Source organism: Gymnodraco acuticeps, unplaced genomic scaffold (genome assembly GCF_902827175.1).
Source record: "Gymnodraco acuticeps unplaced genomic scaffold, fGymAcu1.1, whole genome shotgun sequence".
Classification (NCBI taxonomy): domain Eukaryota; kingdom Metazoa; phylum Chordata; class Actinopteri; order Perciformes; family Bathydraconidae; genus Gymnodraco; species Gymnodraco acuticeps.
This window is the reverse complement of record NW_022990700.1, coordinates 148,720-166,300: the sequence shown is the minus strand read 5'-3', so window position 1 is coordinate 166,300 and position 17,581 is coordinate 148,720. Positions and strand designations below refer to the sequence as shown.

At 42.2% G+C, this 17,581-nt stretch overlaps 1 protein-coding gene across 3 annotated transcripts; it reads right to left on the bottom strand.

Annotated features, from left to right (window-relative positions):
* Positions 1 to 6,861: 6,861 nt before the first annotated feature.
* LOC117556047 (macrophage colony-stimulating factor 1 receptor 1-like) lies at positions 6,862 to 17,440 on the bottom strand. 3 transcript variants are annotated; one of them, XR_004570488.1, is made up of 22 exons: positions 17,284 to 17,440; positions 16,873 to 16,993; positions 15,212 to 15,493; positions 14,799 to 15,086; positions 14,562 to 14,698; positions 14,308 to 14,473; positions 14,011 to 14,212; positions 13,398 to 13,513; positions 13,140 to 13,251; positions 12,843 to 13,042; positions 12,543 to 12,634; positions 12,268 to 12,394; positions 12,057 to 12,161; positions 11,804 to 11,914; positions 10,816 to 10,978; positions 10,636 to 10,718; positions 10,393 to 10,496; positions 9,812 to 9,934; positions 9,603 to 9,714; positions 9,418 to 9,517; positions 8,719 to 9,257; positions 6,862 to 8,466 (listed from the first exon to the last, which is right to left on the bottom strand). XR_004570488.1 is itself a non-coding variant. In XM_034231186.1 (22 exons), exons 2-22 carry the CDS (start codon positions 16,925 to 16,927, stop codon positions 8,426 to 8,428), a joined length of 2,832 nt encoding a protein of 943 aa, XP_034087077.1. In that variant the 5' UTR covers positions 16,928 to 16,993; positions 17,284 to 17,440; the 3' UTR covers positions 6,865 to 8,425. The 3 variants fall into 3 exon arrangements, 2 of the variants coding, with proteins under 2 accessions (XP_034087077.1, XP_034087078.1); XM_034231186.1 differs by having other exon boundaries at positions 6,865 to 8,466; positions 8,719 to 8,831; XM_034231187.1 differs by having other exon boundaries at positions 6,865 to 8,466; positions 8,719 to 8,831; positions 15,212 to 15,490.
* Positions 17,441 to 17,581: the final 141 nt, after the last annotated feature.

The window sequence follows — 17,581 nt, the reverse complement described above, 5'->3', positions numbered from 1 at the left end:
GACAGTACAAAGAATGCAGTCTGGGTGAGTTTTTCTTTGTATGTGCGGTGCAGATGAGAGAGCTGTCAAGAATGACACTAAAATGTTGTGTTTGTGCTCTTCATAAGCCATTAAAACAGTAAAATACGTGTCTCCCGTTCACCAAAACATACCCATCTGTTATGGAAAAGAAAGTATTCTAAAGAGAAAGAAGAAAGAAAAGATAAAAAGAAGAGGAGGAAAGAAGAAAAAAGAAGAAAAAGAAGAGGAAAGAAAAAGAGAAGAAAGGAAGTATTCTAAAAGTAATCTGCCACCGGTACCGGCGGGATTGTGGTTAGTTTCTGATGCGCAGAAGAAAAATCTGGCCCACCCCATATTTTTACAGGCCCACCCTAAAGTACATTTCTGCCTACGCTACTGGTCCGCACAGCAGCAACAATCAATCACATGAATCTCCGACACACAAAGCAATAGCAATGTTAAAACGAAGTAAACTGGAAGAAGAAAAAAAAAAAAGTCCCCAACAGGCGAAAACCTACCAGTTTCACCCACTGTCTCCGCCACCTCCCTCCATGCCTCGCTCCTCTGGTTTGTATCCCGGTAGATGAACAGAGACTGATCATACAGCACCGGGTGATTCACTACCACTATAATGAATTTCCTCTCAAATGTTTGGAATATGAGGAATTACCTGCGTAGTCTCTCCCAGCATACACGCGGTCTGATTGGCTAGCGCTTGTACTGGCAGATTTGCATAAACGGGATTTCATTGGCTGACGCTTCTGCCGAGGCGCCAAAAGTTGAACATTGCTCAACTTTTTGAAGCGAGCAACGCCAGCAAACGCTCCACGTCGCTTCCCAAAATACAGTTCGGCTAAAAGTGACGTCACCCCATTCAAAGTGAATGGGCAGAAGTGTTTGGAAGCTGTAACTCACGCCACCGTGTGGACGGGCCGTCACAGTGGCTCTGCGCCAGAAACATTAAAAAAAACAAAACATTCTGGAATATCACCCCTCCACTCCCATTAACATCCCTCAGCTAGTAGCTGCGCTATCTACTCACCCAGATTCCGTGTTTGTTGACTATCTCCCGTCAGGGCTCTCCCAAGGCTTCAGGGTAGGGGTCCTCCCATCTCCCACTGTGACTTTCGTAGCAAGAAACTTACAGTCAGCCGCTAAAGAACCCAACATAGTTTCCCAGCTCATCGACAAAGAACTTCTCAAAGGATATATAATCGGTCCTTTTAGCTCCTCCCCCTTCTCAGTGTTCCGTTCAAATCCCATCGCAATAGCCACACGTAAATAAAAGGCTGATGTTCGATCTGTCCGCTCCCTGCTCCGGCCCATTCTGCAGCGTCAATAGCATCATCCCTCCAGATCAGTTCTCCCTTCACCATGCCTCAGTGGATAATGCAATAAAGATGATCAAGTTCACAGGGCACGGAGCTCGGCTCTCCAAAGCGGACATTACCGATGCCTTCAAATCATCCCCATTCATCCGTCTCAGTGGAACTTGTTCGGTATTAAGTGGGAGTCCAAACTCTATCTTCGCCGTTCGCCTGACCTTCGGGTGCAGAAGCAGCCCCCGCATCTTCAATTCCTTCTCGGAAGCGCTCTATTGGATCCTGCTGAACATCGTCAGAATCCCCTCCGTCCTTCACCTACCGGACGACTTCCTCCCCATAAACCCGCCACAGGACAGCTCAGGGATCTCACTGGCCAAGCTTAAACACTGCTTCAGGAGTGAGGTGTCCCTCTCTCCAAAGAGAAAACGTTAGGTCCCGACACACGCTTAGAGTTCTTAGGCATCATCCTCGACTCCATAGACATGAAGGCGTCTCTCCCCTCCGACAAATTGCAGCGCATCCGGGACATCACCAAGTCATACTGCGAGCAACAAGTTATCACAAAACAACAGTTGCTCTCCCTTCTCGGACACCTCAACTTCGCCATGCACGTCATCCCCCAGGGGCGCTCGTTCATCTCCCGCCTCCTGGACGCAGCATCAGCGGTCGACAATCTCCATGACTGCGTTTTCTTAGACGAAGGCTGCCGCTCAGATCTTCGGTTCTGGTCCCTCCTGCTCGCCCACTGGAACGGAGTTACTTTCTTTTACGATGGCCTCGTGCGTTCCTCTGACTCAATGAGGTTCTTCACGGATGCCGCCCATCCGTGGGTTTTGGGGGTTTCTTCCAGGGAGAGTGGTTCGCAGGGTCATGGCCCCGTCAATTTCTACCTCAAGCAAGTTCTCATTAAATCCGGCCTATCACCCATATCATACCTGGGGCATTCCTTCAGGATAGGTGCAGCCACCTCTACTGCTAATCAAGGTCTCTCTACCTCATCCCTACAACAACTAGGACGGTGGTCCTCCTCCGCCTTCACAACCTTCATTCGTCCGGACATCAGCGCCGTACGGGCTTCCCAAAGATCTCTCAGACCCTAACTATGGTATCTATGCATATAACTGGTGGTGGCTCATAAACACATTCATAAGTATACATGTCTCACTAAGGTACCTGATATTCAAACTGCATTCCCGTCCTAGTCCGCGGGCCCCGCCCACAGGGAATAATGTCTCGTCTCACGCGCACCTACACGTAACGGGCTTCATCTCCTGGACACAGGTATCCAAATCCCAGGCCCTTGCTCAAATGTGTCAGTGTAAAATGTATATCCTGCAAAGTCAGGCGTGGACTCGGGCCACCGCACACTTCGGTATCAGTTACAAAACAAAGAAAATAAAGAAAGAGGAAAAAGTAAAGAAGGAAAAGAAAAAGATATATCCTGCGAAGTCAGGCGTGGACTCGGGCCACCGTACACTTCGGTGTCGTGGCTCCAGGCCACCGTACACTTCGGTGTCAGTTACAAAACAAAGGAAATAAAGAAAGAGGAAAAAGTAAAGAAGGAAAAGAAAAAGATATATCCTGCGAAGTCAGGCGTGGACTCGGGCCACCGTACACTTCGGTGTCGTGGCTCCGGGCCACCGTACACTTCGGTGTCAGTTACAAAACAAAGGAAAAAAAGAAGAGGTAAAGAAGGAAAAGATAAAGATATATCCTGCGAAGTCAGGCGTGGCTGAAGGCCACCGTACACTTCGGTGTCAGTTACAAAACAAAGGAAAGAAAGAGTAAAGAAGGAAAAGATAAAGATATAGCCTGCGAAGTCAGGCGTGGCGGAAGGCCACCGTACACTTCGGTGTCGTAGCTTCGGGCTACCGTACACTTCGGTGTCGTGGACGTTGGGCCACCGTACACTTCGGTGTCAGTTACAAAACAAAACCGTTCAACCTTCGGGCGGCGTAGTCAAGCCCTGCTAGCCAGGCAGGCGACCCGCAGGTCGTTTTCAGATAAGACCGGCACTGATTTCGGCAGTCAGAGTCTCAGCATGACCCGTAAGCTCCGGCAGTGATTCCGGCCCAATGCCGCTTACATATGTTAATCTATTATCTTTCATTCCCAGATCACCAGTCACCCCACAAGGTAAGCAACTCAGTTCATCTCAGTATTTCATACTTCACTGGTTTTGGGGATTTCATCGGAGCGGTTCTTTCTCTCCTGAATGATTATCCTGCAAACCGGGGCCTAATCGCCAAACACCATTACATTCTCCTGTTGTATTATCATGGCAATCATTTCATTCATATGACGTGTAAACAATAAATATGTAATTCTTACATCACGTCTCTCCGGTTTGAAATGAAAGCTTTAGCGCAAGTTCAATAAGGAAGACCTAACACGAGTCACTTACACGTCACTCTATGGCTCCGTTCCCCCCTCATTAAATACGAGGGCGTCACCCCTCAGCAGCCAATCGCTGCACATGCTAAATTCCTTAAATGCCTGCTCTTCCTCCCTGTCAGTTGTCATTGCAGATGATCACACGCAACCCGCCTCCACCCCTCTCGCCTCCTGTCTCCTTCAGGACAAAGCTAAACCTTCCTCCTTCAGACCGGTCTCACCTACTCATCACCACCACCAGTGTCTAGACCCCGGGGATTTCATCGGAGCGGTTCTTTCCCTCCTGAATGATTATCCTGCAAACCGGGGCCTAATCGCCAAACACCATTACATTCTCCTGTTGTATTATCATGGCAATCATTTCATTCATATGACGTGTAAACAATAAATATGTAATTCTTACATCACGTCTCTCCGGTTTGAACTGGACTGACGTTTGCTTTTGAAAAGTTTATTTCTCTCTTGTACTGAATCATGACGCTTTAATGGACCTTGTATGCAACACAATTATGATGAGCTAATGAAACTTTTATGAATGCTGCTGTCTAAGTAGTTAAAAATAGTTTCACTTTTAGGACACATGTTAAATCAGTACAGCCGTTGGTTGGAAGAGATCACGGCAGCCATGTATATGATAAAGAAAATATTGCAATAAAAGGAGTGTTTTGACACTGGCATGTCCCTAATAGTTGGTCAAATCACAGGCTCTGATTGGTTCTCCTGCTAATGAAATAGCAATTCCCAAGACCCACCAAAGATTTGTGGACCTTGATCATTGGATCCAGTCAGTTGATATTCTGTACAAACTGTGAAGTTCAATGAGACAAATGTAACATTTGTGATATTGGGCTATATAAATAAACATTGATTGATGGAGCGAATCTTTTTTCCTGAAACGTTCAGAATCTCTTTCCACAGAGGGGACACATGTTTATGTATAAAAGACATGTACAAGTGGATTTTGCATAATAGGTCCCCTTTAAAGTTTCATAAAAAATGAACAATACCTTCCATGTACTAGCTTATATGCCCAAATAATAGCTTATAATACAAGTAAGTCATGTAAATTAAACTGCTGATGTAACAAATACATATTTAGAAAACGTTTTTGGAGCTCTTGTAACGTTTACTGTGAGCAAAATGGTCTAACAGTTTTAAATTCTGCACTGATGAAGTTAGCGACGATTGTCCAACTGTCCAACTATGTAAGAGAACATCTAACATTATCATTATGATTGTAAAAAAACAAAATGGCTAATGTTCGCTCTCACAGCTGCCTTGTGCCGTCACATGCGATGAGTTCACAGGCCAGCGCACACACGTTGGCCTTGTGGTTACTTCCTGCGGTCCAAATAAACGATTTGGTGTGCCTATTAAAGACCTGGAGCAAAGCATAAAAAAAGACCATTTCATTAATTGATTGGTGTCCCGGATATAAGGGAATTTAACAAATATAACAAAATACTTTAAAAGATAACACAGAATAATGATCTGTTAGCATCACTGTGATTGTGCTGTAGTACGATTTAGTAGTGAAGGAGCAATATTGAGTTATTTACAGTAATAAAGCTTTTAATAACTTGACCACAAATACAGCTGAATCAGCAGAATTACTGTCATTCTCATAGCAGTCATGTAAAAGAGCCTTCAGACATCATACATCTTAGTATTATTGTGAGTGAAAAAGCACCACATTGTGTGGAAAGTAGGGCAGATATTATTTTTATTTTGTATGTAATTTTGTATTTATAGTTTTTCGCCTCGTGCAAAGTTGCCATGACTGACTTCAGAGAGAAATACAGTATGTTTTTTATTCAATAACATGCTAGAAGTCAATATTATTTGCAGAAAATGATTTACCTTTAAATATGATGCAGTGCTTTAGCATGCTTAAAATCACCTATTACACTTTACTGCTAAAAATATATTTGTTTTTATTTAAATTAAGTAAACCTTACTTGAATTGAAAAACTAAAGAAAGTTATTGTAATGAAATCAATATAATAAAGGTTATTAACCAACAAAAATACAAAGCAAAGACAGTGTACATTGTGTTCAAATCTTCAAAGAGCTCATTATGCTTTACATACCTAAAAAATAGAAAATGTTTGCCGGTTGTAACTATATAAATATATAATATATATATATATATAAAATAATGTATTATATTATATTATTGCCTCTGAATTTGATTATTATCGGATAGGATAATAACTTAGTAATTAACTACGTCTGAAAGCAGAAGTACAGGGCAAATAATTGCAAGTCTCTTCAGTGCGCATGTCACAAAACGAGATGCATTGTGGGACATGTAGTTTATGGACAACCTGCTTCTGTAAAGTGGCATGTAACCGTATAATAAACGTATTATATTCTTTGCAAGCTCTTGCTGGGCCACATAAAATGAAGTCGCGGGCCGGATTTGGCCCCCGGGCCTTGAGTTTGAGACCCCTGCGTAGAGTATAAAGAAGTGGTGAGCTTTTTTCAAATAATTAAATATAATTGTAGCTGAAACCACAGAAAGGAGAAAATGCTTTTAGATTCTCCGTACAGCGCTAGGATAAATAATTCTCTGTAAAGATTTCCGAGTTCCGAGTGCAATGTTGACAGATACTGTGGGAAATGATCCAGAGGAAATGCAGATTTTGCATTATTCAAGAAAAAGGAAGTAAGCACATTATATCTGCTCAAATTGGCACTGCATCGTAATCTTGTAGTATATTAAACTTCATTTTCTTGAGTTTTAATGGTACATCTTCATCCAAAGCCTCTGCAGTTTCTCAGTGATTTAATTTGCAGCTTTTGCATTGATTGTTTCATTTGCACACAAAAACACAACAGATACAGCATATGAAATATCGGTACCACTTTACAATAAGACTACCCTTATAAAGGATTCATAAAGGGTTTATAATTAGGTTGTAAACACTTTATTAATCATTATGAACCTTTTATAAACCAGTTCTAACAGTTTTCATATATCAACACAGGCTCACTATTTGGCAAGATGACTAAGCCTTATATTGGCTACTTAGCGAGAATCAACTCAGTGAGCAACAGATACCAAGGATGCTAGCTGATGAAGAAGACAAAGTAAGCTAAGTAGCCAATATAAGGCTTAACAGTACAGATAAATGTGGGCTCACTATTTGGCAAGAAACCGGTCACAGTTGCCCTGTTTATCTCATGTCTTGTAAAAGCTTATTAATGATTTATAAAGTGTTCACAACCTAATTAATAAATGAATTACAAACTATTCGTAAACCCTTTATAAGGGTAGTCTTATTGTAAAGTGGTACCGAAATATTTACTCTACAACATTCCAGCGAAAATCTAGATAATTCTTGATTTACATCATGAGATGTATACATTATTAGACACCTCACTCGTGTTTCATTCAGATGCAAGCACAATTGAAATGCCTGAAGACACACACATTTGCAGTCTGTATCTCACATAGCTTATAGGTTATCCTAAAATCTTCTACGTTAATCTAATATCTTCAAACAGTTGGCAGTGAAGGCTGTCCGCTACATACAGACATCGGAGAGGATAAGTTGTGCCGCACAAAAAACAAAAAATTATTTCACATTGTCAAACATGAAACATTGTTCACCTGATCCAGAACGGATTTCCCTGCTCCTAAATCACACTTAACAATGCTTAATTCATTAGATAGAGGTGGATGAATCACATGTTGCCACCAACTGACAGCTGCTGTAAGTATGTAACAAGAAACACAGCTATGACCAAACCACAGCGAGCAAAACAACATGGCCATTCTTTGGCTTCTCCACAGTTGATTTTGCACGTTAAAAACAGGGATAAACACTCGCACTATTTAGATGTTCTTTTGAGGTGTCTACAGCATATAAAGATGAGCAGCTGTTATTGTGGATCTAATGTGACCGCTGGGTTTCTTCCTCTGAAAAACCATACATGCAATAGCATAGTAAAAAGGAAGGGAACCTGACTGATATCTCCACAAAAACCAGGCATAAACTATCATAAGGCAGTAATACAAAAATACACAGTGTACAATATATAATAGGAACACTCTCTGAGGAAAATGACCAGGGGTGTAGGACTGGGGAAAATAGGGTACTGAGTATACAAGGCCCTCACATGAGGAAGGCCAACACAAAATATGAGAATGAATAGCTGTGGTTGTGCTAGGGGCCCGTAAGGACTGTAAGGGTTCTTCATTTTGTGCTACGTCCCTGGAAAGGACTAACGGATATCCTTTTGATAACAGATTATACCTCAAATACACATCAGAAGTAGGAATAAAGAGTCTGTGGTGGATCTTTGGATAATTGTGCAGTTAGTTGACATGTTTCCTCCTTTCATTTCTTCAGTCAGTGTTAGACGTGGCAATTTGTAGTCATGGTCTGCAAAGAAGCAAGTCACATGATTGCTGCTGCTGCTGCTTGTCTGTCTGGCGAACAGCAAACAGGCAAAAAATAGCTATGACTCTCTGCGACTGTCCGGTGGTTAGAACAAGCTGTGGTACCCTGGCATCAGGCTACAGCTGATCCCACGTCCCTGATGCTTGCTGATGAGCTTTTTTTTTCTTTTCGTATTGATTGGCGGTTAGCTTTCAACAAAACTGATAGTTGTTGGTTTTCATCAGAGGCTGCTCCTCTTCCTCGTGGTCACAAGACCGGTCACAGGGCCCGTCGCACGACTTGGGCGCGTCACACACTTCACCCTCTGTGACTTCCTGCGGCACATTCTGGTAGATTAGCTGTGGAGAGGCAGCATTAGGACAGTGAGACCAAGAAAGACTGATCTCAGCTTCATAATATTATGGTGTGATAATAGGAAAAACTAGCTGGTTTCAATTGGTTTCACAGTTTAGCTTAATCTCAGAGAGAATTGAATTTAAGAATGAGTGTTTCCTGAGGACACTTTGTCTGGGGCGCCACATGATTTGTTCTATTGATCGTTTTGGTAAAGCAGGTTTTGAGTCTCTGAAATGTGCTTCACACCAACTCACCTGTTCCCCGCTCAGACTGCTCCCCGAGTAGTCTCTCTATCATCTGACTGATCTTGCTAAATGTGGGACGATCTGTCGGCTCCACATTCCAGCACATCTTCATGATTGTATAGCTGGAAAAAAAACGGTATTACAAAACTGATTTATTTTTAGAGAAGTTTCCAGGACAAAAAAACATTTAAGCTATACATTTTAAGGGGGTTATATTCTTAACTCGACTTTTCTCAAACTTTGTGGTGTAAAATCAGGAAGCTGTATAAAGTCAAAAAAAAGAGAGGCTTATGGAGGTGGTAATGCAGTTTGATAAGAGAGACTCCTTCATAAGAACCCCTTCCCCTCCAGTCTCAGTACGCTGCCGTGAAATAGCAGTTATATGGCTTCCTAGCTTTGAGATCATGTGGCTAACAGGCAGCACTGAGGCCTGACAAACAGCAGAACAACAGATGAGGAGGCTCTGACTCAGATTCAGTCCTCTCCACGCTTGTTCCGCGGTGGTGTGACAGCCGCGCCAAATCAGCACACACAGATGTTAGGGTCCTCTGAGATACAGGGAAAAACACGCTTCTTATTTCTCATTTCACTTAGTAAGTTTGGAGTCAAGGTGTCTTATGTTTAAGGGATATTAGATAACTAGAAGCAGAAAAAGAAAAAAAAATTCTGTATGAAGCAGACTTTATGATGCTGAAGTGGGAAGCTTACATCTCAGCTGGGGCAAAGTTTGGTTGGCACATCTGGTAGCCACGCCTCACCATCTTGTAGAACCTGGAGTCAACAGCCACACTGGGATAGGGGCTCTTGCCTAATAAAATATAATATACATTTTAGAAAGCAAATAATAAAAAAACATGTGTGAAAATGTAGGGTATATGTGTGTGTGTTCAGACCTAATGAGAAGATCTCCCACAGGAGGATGCCGTAAGACCAGACATCACTCTGGATGGTGTAGACACAGTCAAAGATGCTCTCTGGAGCCATCCACTTCACTGGCAGACGGGCCTATACACACACGATATAAAGAGGACAAAACGTTTTATTTTATTTTCATGTAGTCTTCAAATTGGTAAATGTGAAGTAGCTCTACTCGAGGGCTTACATTGCCTTTCACCACATAGTTGGAGTCATTCATGATGTCACGGGCCAGGCCAAAGTCACAAATCTTAGCCTCTCTGCGGTCGGTCAAGAGGACATTCCTGGCAGCCACGTCTCTGTGAATACACTGCACTCACACGCACACGCACACGCACACGCACACACCCACCCACCCACACACACACACACACACACACACACACACACACACACACACACACACACACACACACACACACACACACACACACACACACACACACACACCCACACACACACACACACACACACACACACACACACACACACACACACACACACACACACACACACACACACACACACACACACACACACACCACAATGCAGCATTCAAAATTATGATCAAGTAAATGTTCAAACCAGTGGAAAAAAAACCTTCCAAATGATTTCACACCCTTTATATTATTCTATAAAAAGCCATTTTTTTACATGGGAATTTGTTTGCTATTTTCTGAAATGCAGAGGGGATTTTGTTTGTTGTTGAGGGGTTTTAGGACAAAGTTTTAGATGTGTGACTTCAATTTCAGTAATTAACTCACTCACGTTTTGGGCAGCTAGAAAGTCAAGGCCCTGAGCCACTTGATAGGAAAACCTCAGCAAGTCGTCAATGTCCAGGGGCCAGTCAGCAGCCTCCTCAGACACATAGTCTTGGAAGGAACCAAACAGTAATAATATTAGTAAGACCCAGGGTCAGGAAGTAGGGCTAATGCTTTTTATTAATATTCTGCTGCATAATAGACATGTTTGTGTCCATTCAAACTGGGATTTGCGGATGAAGCTTTTTACCTGGAGATGATTCGATACTCTGCACCGTGGTTGGTCTCATCTCTAAGTAACTGCTCGAAGAAGCACTGGAGATACCACTGTCACTGTTGGATGAAAAATAAAAGAGAACAAAGACGGAGATGTTAGAGATAGAATGCTTTTCATAAATCCTGATAAGACAGCAGATGTCCGGTGATGTACCTTCTGATGAACTCTTTGTCACTGCAGACGTTCTTGTAGTCATTAGAGTCGTCCGCAGTGTCAGGAACACTCATTACAAAGTTCTCGAACTTCTCTGCCTTTTGGCGAAGGAAGTTCAGGAGGTCGCCGAGGCTGCAGTACTCCGTGATCACAAGCACCGGTCCTGATGAGGAGGAGACACGTTATGTTATGAGCCTTTCGACAAAGGAAACGTGGTTGCATGCTAATTACACTGAACAAAAATATAAACGCAACACTTTTGTTTTTGCTCCCATTTTTCATGAGAGGAACTCAAAGATCTAAAACATTTTCTACATACACAAAATAATTTCTCTCGAATATTGTTCACAAATCTGAAAAAATCTGTGATAGTGAGCACTTCTCCTTTGCCGAGATAATCCATCCCACTTCACAGGTGTGGCATATCAAGATGCTGATTAGACAGCATGATTATTGCACAGGTGTGCCTTAGGCTGGCCACAATAAAAGGCCACTCTGAAATGTGCATTTTTGCTTTATTGGGGGGGTCTGGGGGGGTCTGAAAACCAGTCAGTATCTGGTGTGAGGGGTAGGGTTAGGGTTAGGGTAATGTTGTGAATCGAGTGGCCTGTGTTCGTCGTCCATAACATACGCCTGCCCATACCATAACCCCACCACCACCATGGGCCACTCGATCATCATCATAATCAGCATCTTGATATGCCACACCTGTGCGGTGGGATGGATTATCTCGGCAAAGGAGAAGTGCTCACTATCACAGATTTTTTCAGATTTGTGAACAATATTTGAGAGAAATGGTTATTTTGTGTATATAGAAAATGTTTTAGATCTTTGAGTTCATCTCATGAGAAATGGGAGCAAAAACAAAAGTGTTGCATTTATATTTTTGTTCAGTGTACATTTTCCAGGAACTGAACGACAAACATGTTATTGCAGCATTCTTTTTTTATCGGACATAATGCAGAACAAATTCAGGAAGTGGTCTGACCTCCGTACGTGCAGGCTCCCAGTAGGTTGACGATGTTCTTGTGATGTCCCAGGTGGCTCAATATCTTCAGTTCAGACATCAGAGCTTCCCTCTCATCTGAGTGGGCGCTCGCTGCAGAATCACAATACACATTGTCATCATATCTTCAAAATCATTTAGGCGACATTTTCTCTTGGCCATTTTCAAATTGGCCGGTCAATCTGACGTATGTAGATAAAGATCACTGTGTTAAACAATCTTGACATTGACAAACCTTTTAACATTTTCACAGCTACACGCAACTCATTCTCTTCCATTCCCAGGCCGTAGGCTGTGGCCTCAACGACCTTTCCAAAAGCTCCTGCACCCAGGATCTTCCCTGGTTGGACAGAAAATACAAGAAGAAAGCATTTTGAGTTATCCAAATTTAAATGTCAGATTATTTTTCTGATTCTATTGTTTTTATTGTTATTTTCTTTGCATACCTAACTTCAGCTTGTCTCTTGGGAACTCCCACTTCTCATTGTAGGGCAGCTGGGTGGGGTCAATGAAGGTGTAGTTGTTTCCATCTCTTGCCTCAATGATCTGCCAACGGATCTCATACCTGGGTTTCTGAAGATGAAAAAAGGAGCCAATAGTAAACCACAACAACATCAAACATCACACAAGAAGATAGCCTTCGTCCTGGGGCAATATTTCAACCGTCCAAACCACACTTTACAACTTAGACTTGTTTAAGCATCTTAGTGCATAACCTTACCTGCTTATATTTGTATAATAGGAAAACAAGAAGCACAAGGAGGATGGCCAGAATTCCTGCTGATCCAGTTAAGGTGGAAGAGAATAGTTTGTCTGTGAACCAGAGAAAAATCACTATTTTAGTTATATGGACTGTGTGTCATACAAGCAGATGTTTTCTAAGAAGAATTGTGCAGTTTTATAACCACCATAAATGGATCTGCTGACCATGAGAAAGCAATACATTTGATTTAGTTCAAGCACCATGTGACGGCACAATAGCAATTAAAAAAGTACATCAATAAAATAATCCGACACTCACCAGAAACCTCCATGGCAAAAGTGTCGCTGCTGATGCCAACAAGGTTGAAAGCCACACACTCGACCGTCATCCTGCGGGTGGACCGGCCCACGGTGAGGACGCTCTCCACCTCCACGGCCCCGAACTCCTCCCTCTGGACCTCCACCGTGGGGGCCTGGAGAGGGATGGCCAGCTGCAGCCCTGAGGTGTTTTCATTGCACCTGCCTCATTGCAAAACATATACAGTCAGACAAATGTCTTACCCCTTTAAAGTATCATTTAAAGTACATGCCATGATCCCGGTGCAGTGAAACTTACGTAGGCCTTATCCCGAAACACTGGTACCAGATGATTCTGGGAGCAGGATAGCCAAATGAGGTGCAAGTGAGGGTGGTTATGTTTTCCCATCTAACCACAGCAACAGGTCTCTCTGCCAGTGAGGAGAAATGTAATGTTAAGACAGACCAACAGCAAAGTATCATTCAGAGTTTAATGAGACTTGTATTTTCATTTTACATGATCATTTAATCGTGCCAAAAAACTGTGAATGGGTTTACTGATTTTGTCTTTACTTACGATACATCTGGACTTGGAATTTGATGGATGCATTGGCCAAGTCACTCTGGGCATACAATATGTATTGCCCTTGCTCCTGAGCATTCATTCTCTTCAGCTGCAGAGTAGCATGGTATCTTAAAATCAAACACAAATATTTTTTAGCTGAGAAAAAGAGGAACATGAAATGACTCATTTTGCAGTTCAGACATGTCCAATTCATCGACGTAGAGTAAATCAACAAGGAACACGAGAACACTGTTCTTCCCTTTAGCATGACCTGAGAAAAATGTAAAGACCTTGAAGTACAAATTATTATTGTCTGCATTTGCAAAGAATGAGTTTTTAGGGTTCGGTCTATTTGTATTTGTGTTCGTCAGCAGGATTACAGAAAACCTACAGGCTATCTATGAATCTTGGTTGAAGGGTGTAAAATGGGCCACGGAAAAAACGAAGATGGCTTGGATACACACATTCATTTTCACTTTCTGTGCCGACATCTTGAAGTAATAACATTGAGTATTATCAGAGTTTTAAATCCAGGAACCCTAGGTTAAAAACTCACATATTGAGATTATTATTGTATTATTATAATTTATATTATTTATCTCCCATTTCACCAGCACGGTTGTACCTGTTGTTGTATCTGATGAGCTTCTGCTCCTGTGTGGAGGTGTTGGGGGATGTTGGGGTGAGCCATCGATGCGCCGTAATGTGGGGGTACGCTTCGATGAACACAGTGAGCTCCAGATCTTCGCCCTCGTTCACTTCCAGTGAAAGCCCCTGATGGGCCAGTTTAGGGGAGAGCTGAGGCAACAGCCTGATGTAGGCTTTGTCTGTTGAGAAGAAACAAAACCATTTGTTTTTAGAGGCTGATGATTCCCGTCTTCATTATAAGACAAAAGAGGGAATGGTTGTTTGTGTTCCTTACCTACGACCAGCAGGTATGTGGTTGAACTGTTCACCCCTGCTTCATTAGTGCCAGTGCACGTAATATTTCCGGTGTCTGCCAGGTCCACAGCAGCAATGGTCAGGATGCTCTCTATGTCCAGGCGGTTTTCTCCATTGGAGCGAACGTTCTCCTCTATGGTGGGTTTCTAAAGGCAACATATGGGATATAAAAGCCAAGTTACAAATACTATTACTACAGCAATCAAGAACACTCCCAACATGTCAAATACTGACCGACTTGGTGGTGTATTTCCACGTGACGTTGTAGTTGAAGTTCGGGTTGTGTGTTGTGCAGCAAATCTTGAGTTTCTCCCCAACAATGCGCACATTTTCATCCGTCTCCAAGACGACATATGGAGGGTAACGAAGCTCTGGAGTAAGAGAAATTATGAAAAAGTATCAAACTTGGTGAACTTCTAATAAATCTTTGGCAGCTTTGGGTGACCATCCCTACAAATCAAGTGTCCTCACTCTGAATGACATTGATAGAAAAGGCCTTGGAGGTCTTCTCTACGCCGTTGACCCTGGCTGTGCAGACATAGTCAGTATTGTAGCTGGGATGGAGCTGGTGGATGAGGATACCACGGTGCCGGTAAACTGTAAAGTTCATCCCCGGTGGCACGGAGGTGCCGTTGTCCATGCGGAGGCCCAGGTCTGTGGCGGCGGGATCTGTCAGCAGGCAGGGCAGCAGGTAGTCCTCCCCTTCCTTCCTCACCACCTGCACAGACGTGCTGCTAGTCCAGAACACACGGTTTGGGTCTGGTATAGAAAGTGTTGTAAAGAATGAATTAGATCAAAGAGCAGTAGAGTGATGTTTGATTTACACAGAGAAGATCTAGTAAACAATCACAGACATGATTCAGTTCTTATTTATTCAAGCTTACCTTTTACATACACATGCACTGAGGAGGTGAGTTGCTGTGACCCAGTGGTGTAAACACATTTGTAGGTTCCGGTGAATTCTGCAGTGGGACGTTCCACCTTCAATGTGCGGATGTTCCCATTGTCCTTGGAAATGTAGCGTCTGTGTTTTGGTAACCGCGTTTGCCAGGTTACAGGCCGGTCCCCCTCACACCTCAGATCCAGAGGGCTCCCGAATCGGACCACCACCTCAGAGCCTGCCACCACCTTAGAGTTCCACTTGATCACTGGACGCCTCCATTCTGCTGAAAAGGAACAAAGTATGAATACATGAAGGCCTTTATTGACTATTTGCAAGTTGTGTAAACATAGTGTGTGAGCAAATGAATCAATATTAACTTTGTTGTTAAAGTTAAGCTTTTTCATGTGTTTCCTTGTTGAAAATCCAAGACTTTGTTTCTGTTTTGGTCTTTAAAAAACAACAACTGAGGACCCAGAGCTGTCTCGCCTGCTCCATGATTCAGATCTATTTTGGAAGCGCCCTTCTGTATTCAGGAAACAGACAGAAGACTGGGAGCCGAATAAAATCCCTCCCTCTCACTTCTGCTTTTTTCAATCTCAACAATTGTGTTAATACAATTGTAAATAAGTAAAGCCATATATATATATATATATAAGGCTTTACTTATTTATACTTTGTATATATATAGACTTTGTATAGGATTTATTAGTTTGAGGATATTCTTTCGGATTGGCTAACTTTTGTGAAAACACATCTTTCCTGTCAACCTGAAGCTTTCTCATTTAGAGTTCAGTCACTTTCGGTAAAGGTTATCAAAGTGTCAGTAAGAGGTTTGGACAGTGTGTTTTGAAGCTTAAAGCAGAACCAAGATTTCATGTTCAGCATTTTTCTATTCAGTAAACAAGGTACTGTTGAGAACTAGGAATGAAACAAATCAGCATTTTAGTTCTGAACCTCCTGATAGTCAGTGTAAACATTTGTCTTTCCCTAAAAATCCTTGTTCCATCGTCTCAATGGACTATTCATCCAACCGCAAAACGACCCCAATAGCGCCTCACAGTAATGCACCAGAAAGCAAAACAAATTCCTCCAGCCATAATTAAACCCAACAACAGATGCTTTTATGTACTCACATTTAAAAACATGAAATTGCAATTTGATGCTTGGCGGGTGATGTTCATATGTGTCATATTCAGAGCCAAACCCAAATGGGGAAAACAAAGTGTGTGTTTTGCATCTCAGATGAAAAAGCAGATTGTTTCTCAGCTCCTCTGGACTGACCACGAGTTTATGCCTTAAAATGTATGATGAAATCATTAGAGCGTAATACACAAGATGTAAAGTTTGTATTTTCATAAATCATTTGTCAGTTGATGCAGAGAAACATGTCTATTAGAGAATATATATTATTAAAATTGGATTTATTTAAAACTATAATACAAAGCCTTTTTCAGACATTGCTACATATTGTCAGATTTTACATCTTTAAATCAATATGAAAGTGACCAAGAAAAACACTGTATGTGTCTGTTTTATGGTGATCCTCTTCCCATTGCATTGTTTAAATCTACTGTAGGTGTAAACAATATCAACAGTAATATCAATATCAATATCAACAGAAGATAAACTGAATTCTCTGCAGGAGTGTTTTTAGGGCCTTACCTGAAGCAGCAGATGCCACAATCCCGAGCAGCAGAGCGAGGTATGACCGCATCATGGATCAACTCCAAACCTGCAGCTTGAACGTTGATTTTTGCCCTCGACAAAACCTTCTTCTTTTGTTCTGTAGTGTTGGAGAAAGAAAAAAAACCCTCTAAAGTTTAGCTATCACTCATGCCCCTCATGAACTTCTCTATTCTGACTGGTCAGAGCAGCTCTGCATGTAAACATGAAGAACTATTTCATTTACTGCAATGTTTGTCTTCTAAAAGTGTACATTCAAATCAGGAACTTATGATGTATTAGTATGACATACTTTGAGGAAGTGTTTCATACTTACAGTAAATAAGGGAATATCACTTCACTTTAAAATACAGCTGATGTATTATGCATTATTTATTTATTTGTACTCACCTGTCAATGTCTTTAGTCTCAAAGAGGGGTATAATCACTTCCCTGGGTTTGATGTTACCATCCAGAGCGGACACACGAGTCCCTTCTTCTTCCCTCTCTGTCTGCCTCTGACCTTCTTCTTCTCCCTTCTGCTTGTTTACAGTCTCTTCACTACTGAAGCCACACAGCAAACAAGAAATCTCTGAGACAGCAAGTGGTGGAGGGTGGAGGGAACTGTGTGTGTGTGTGTGTGTGTGTGTGTGTGTGTGTGTGTGTGTGTGTGCGTGTGTGTGTGTGTGTGTGTGTGTGTGTGTGTGTG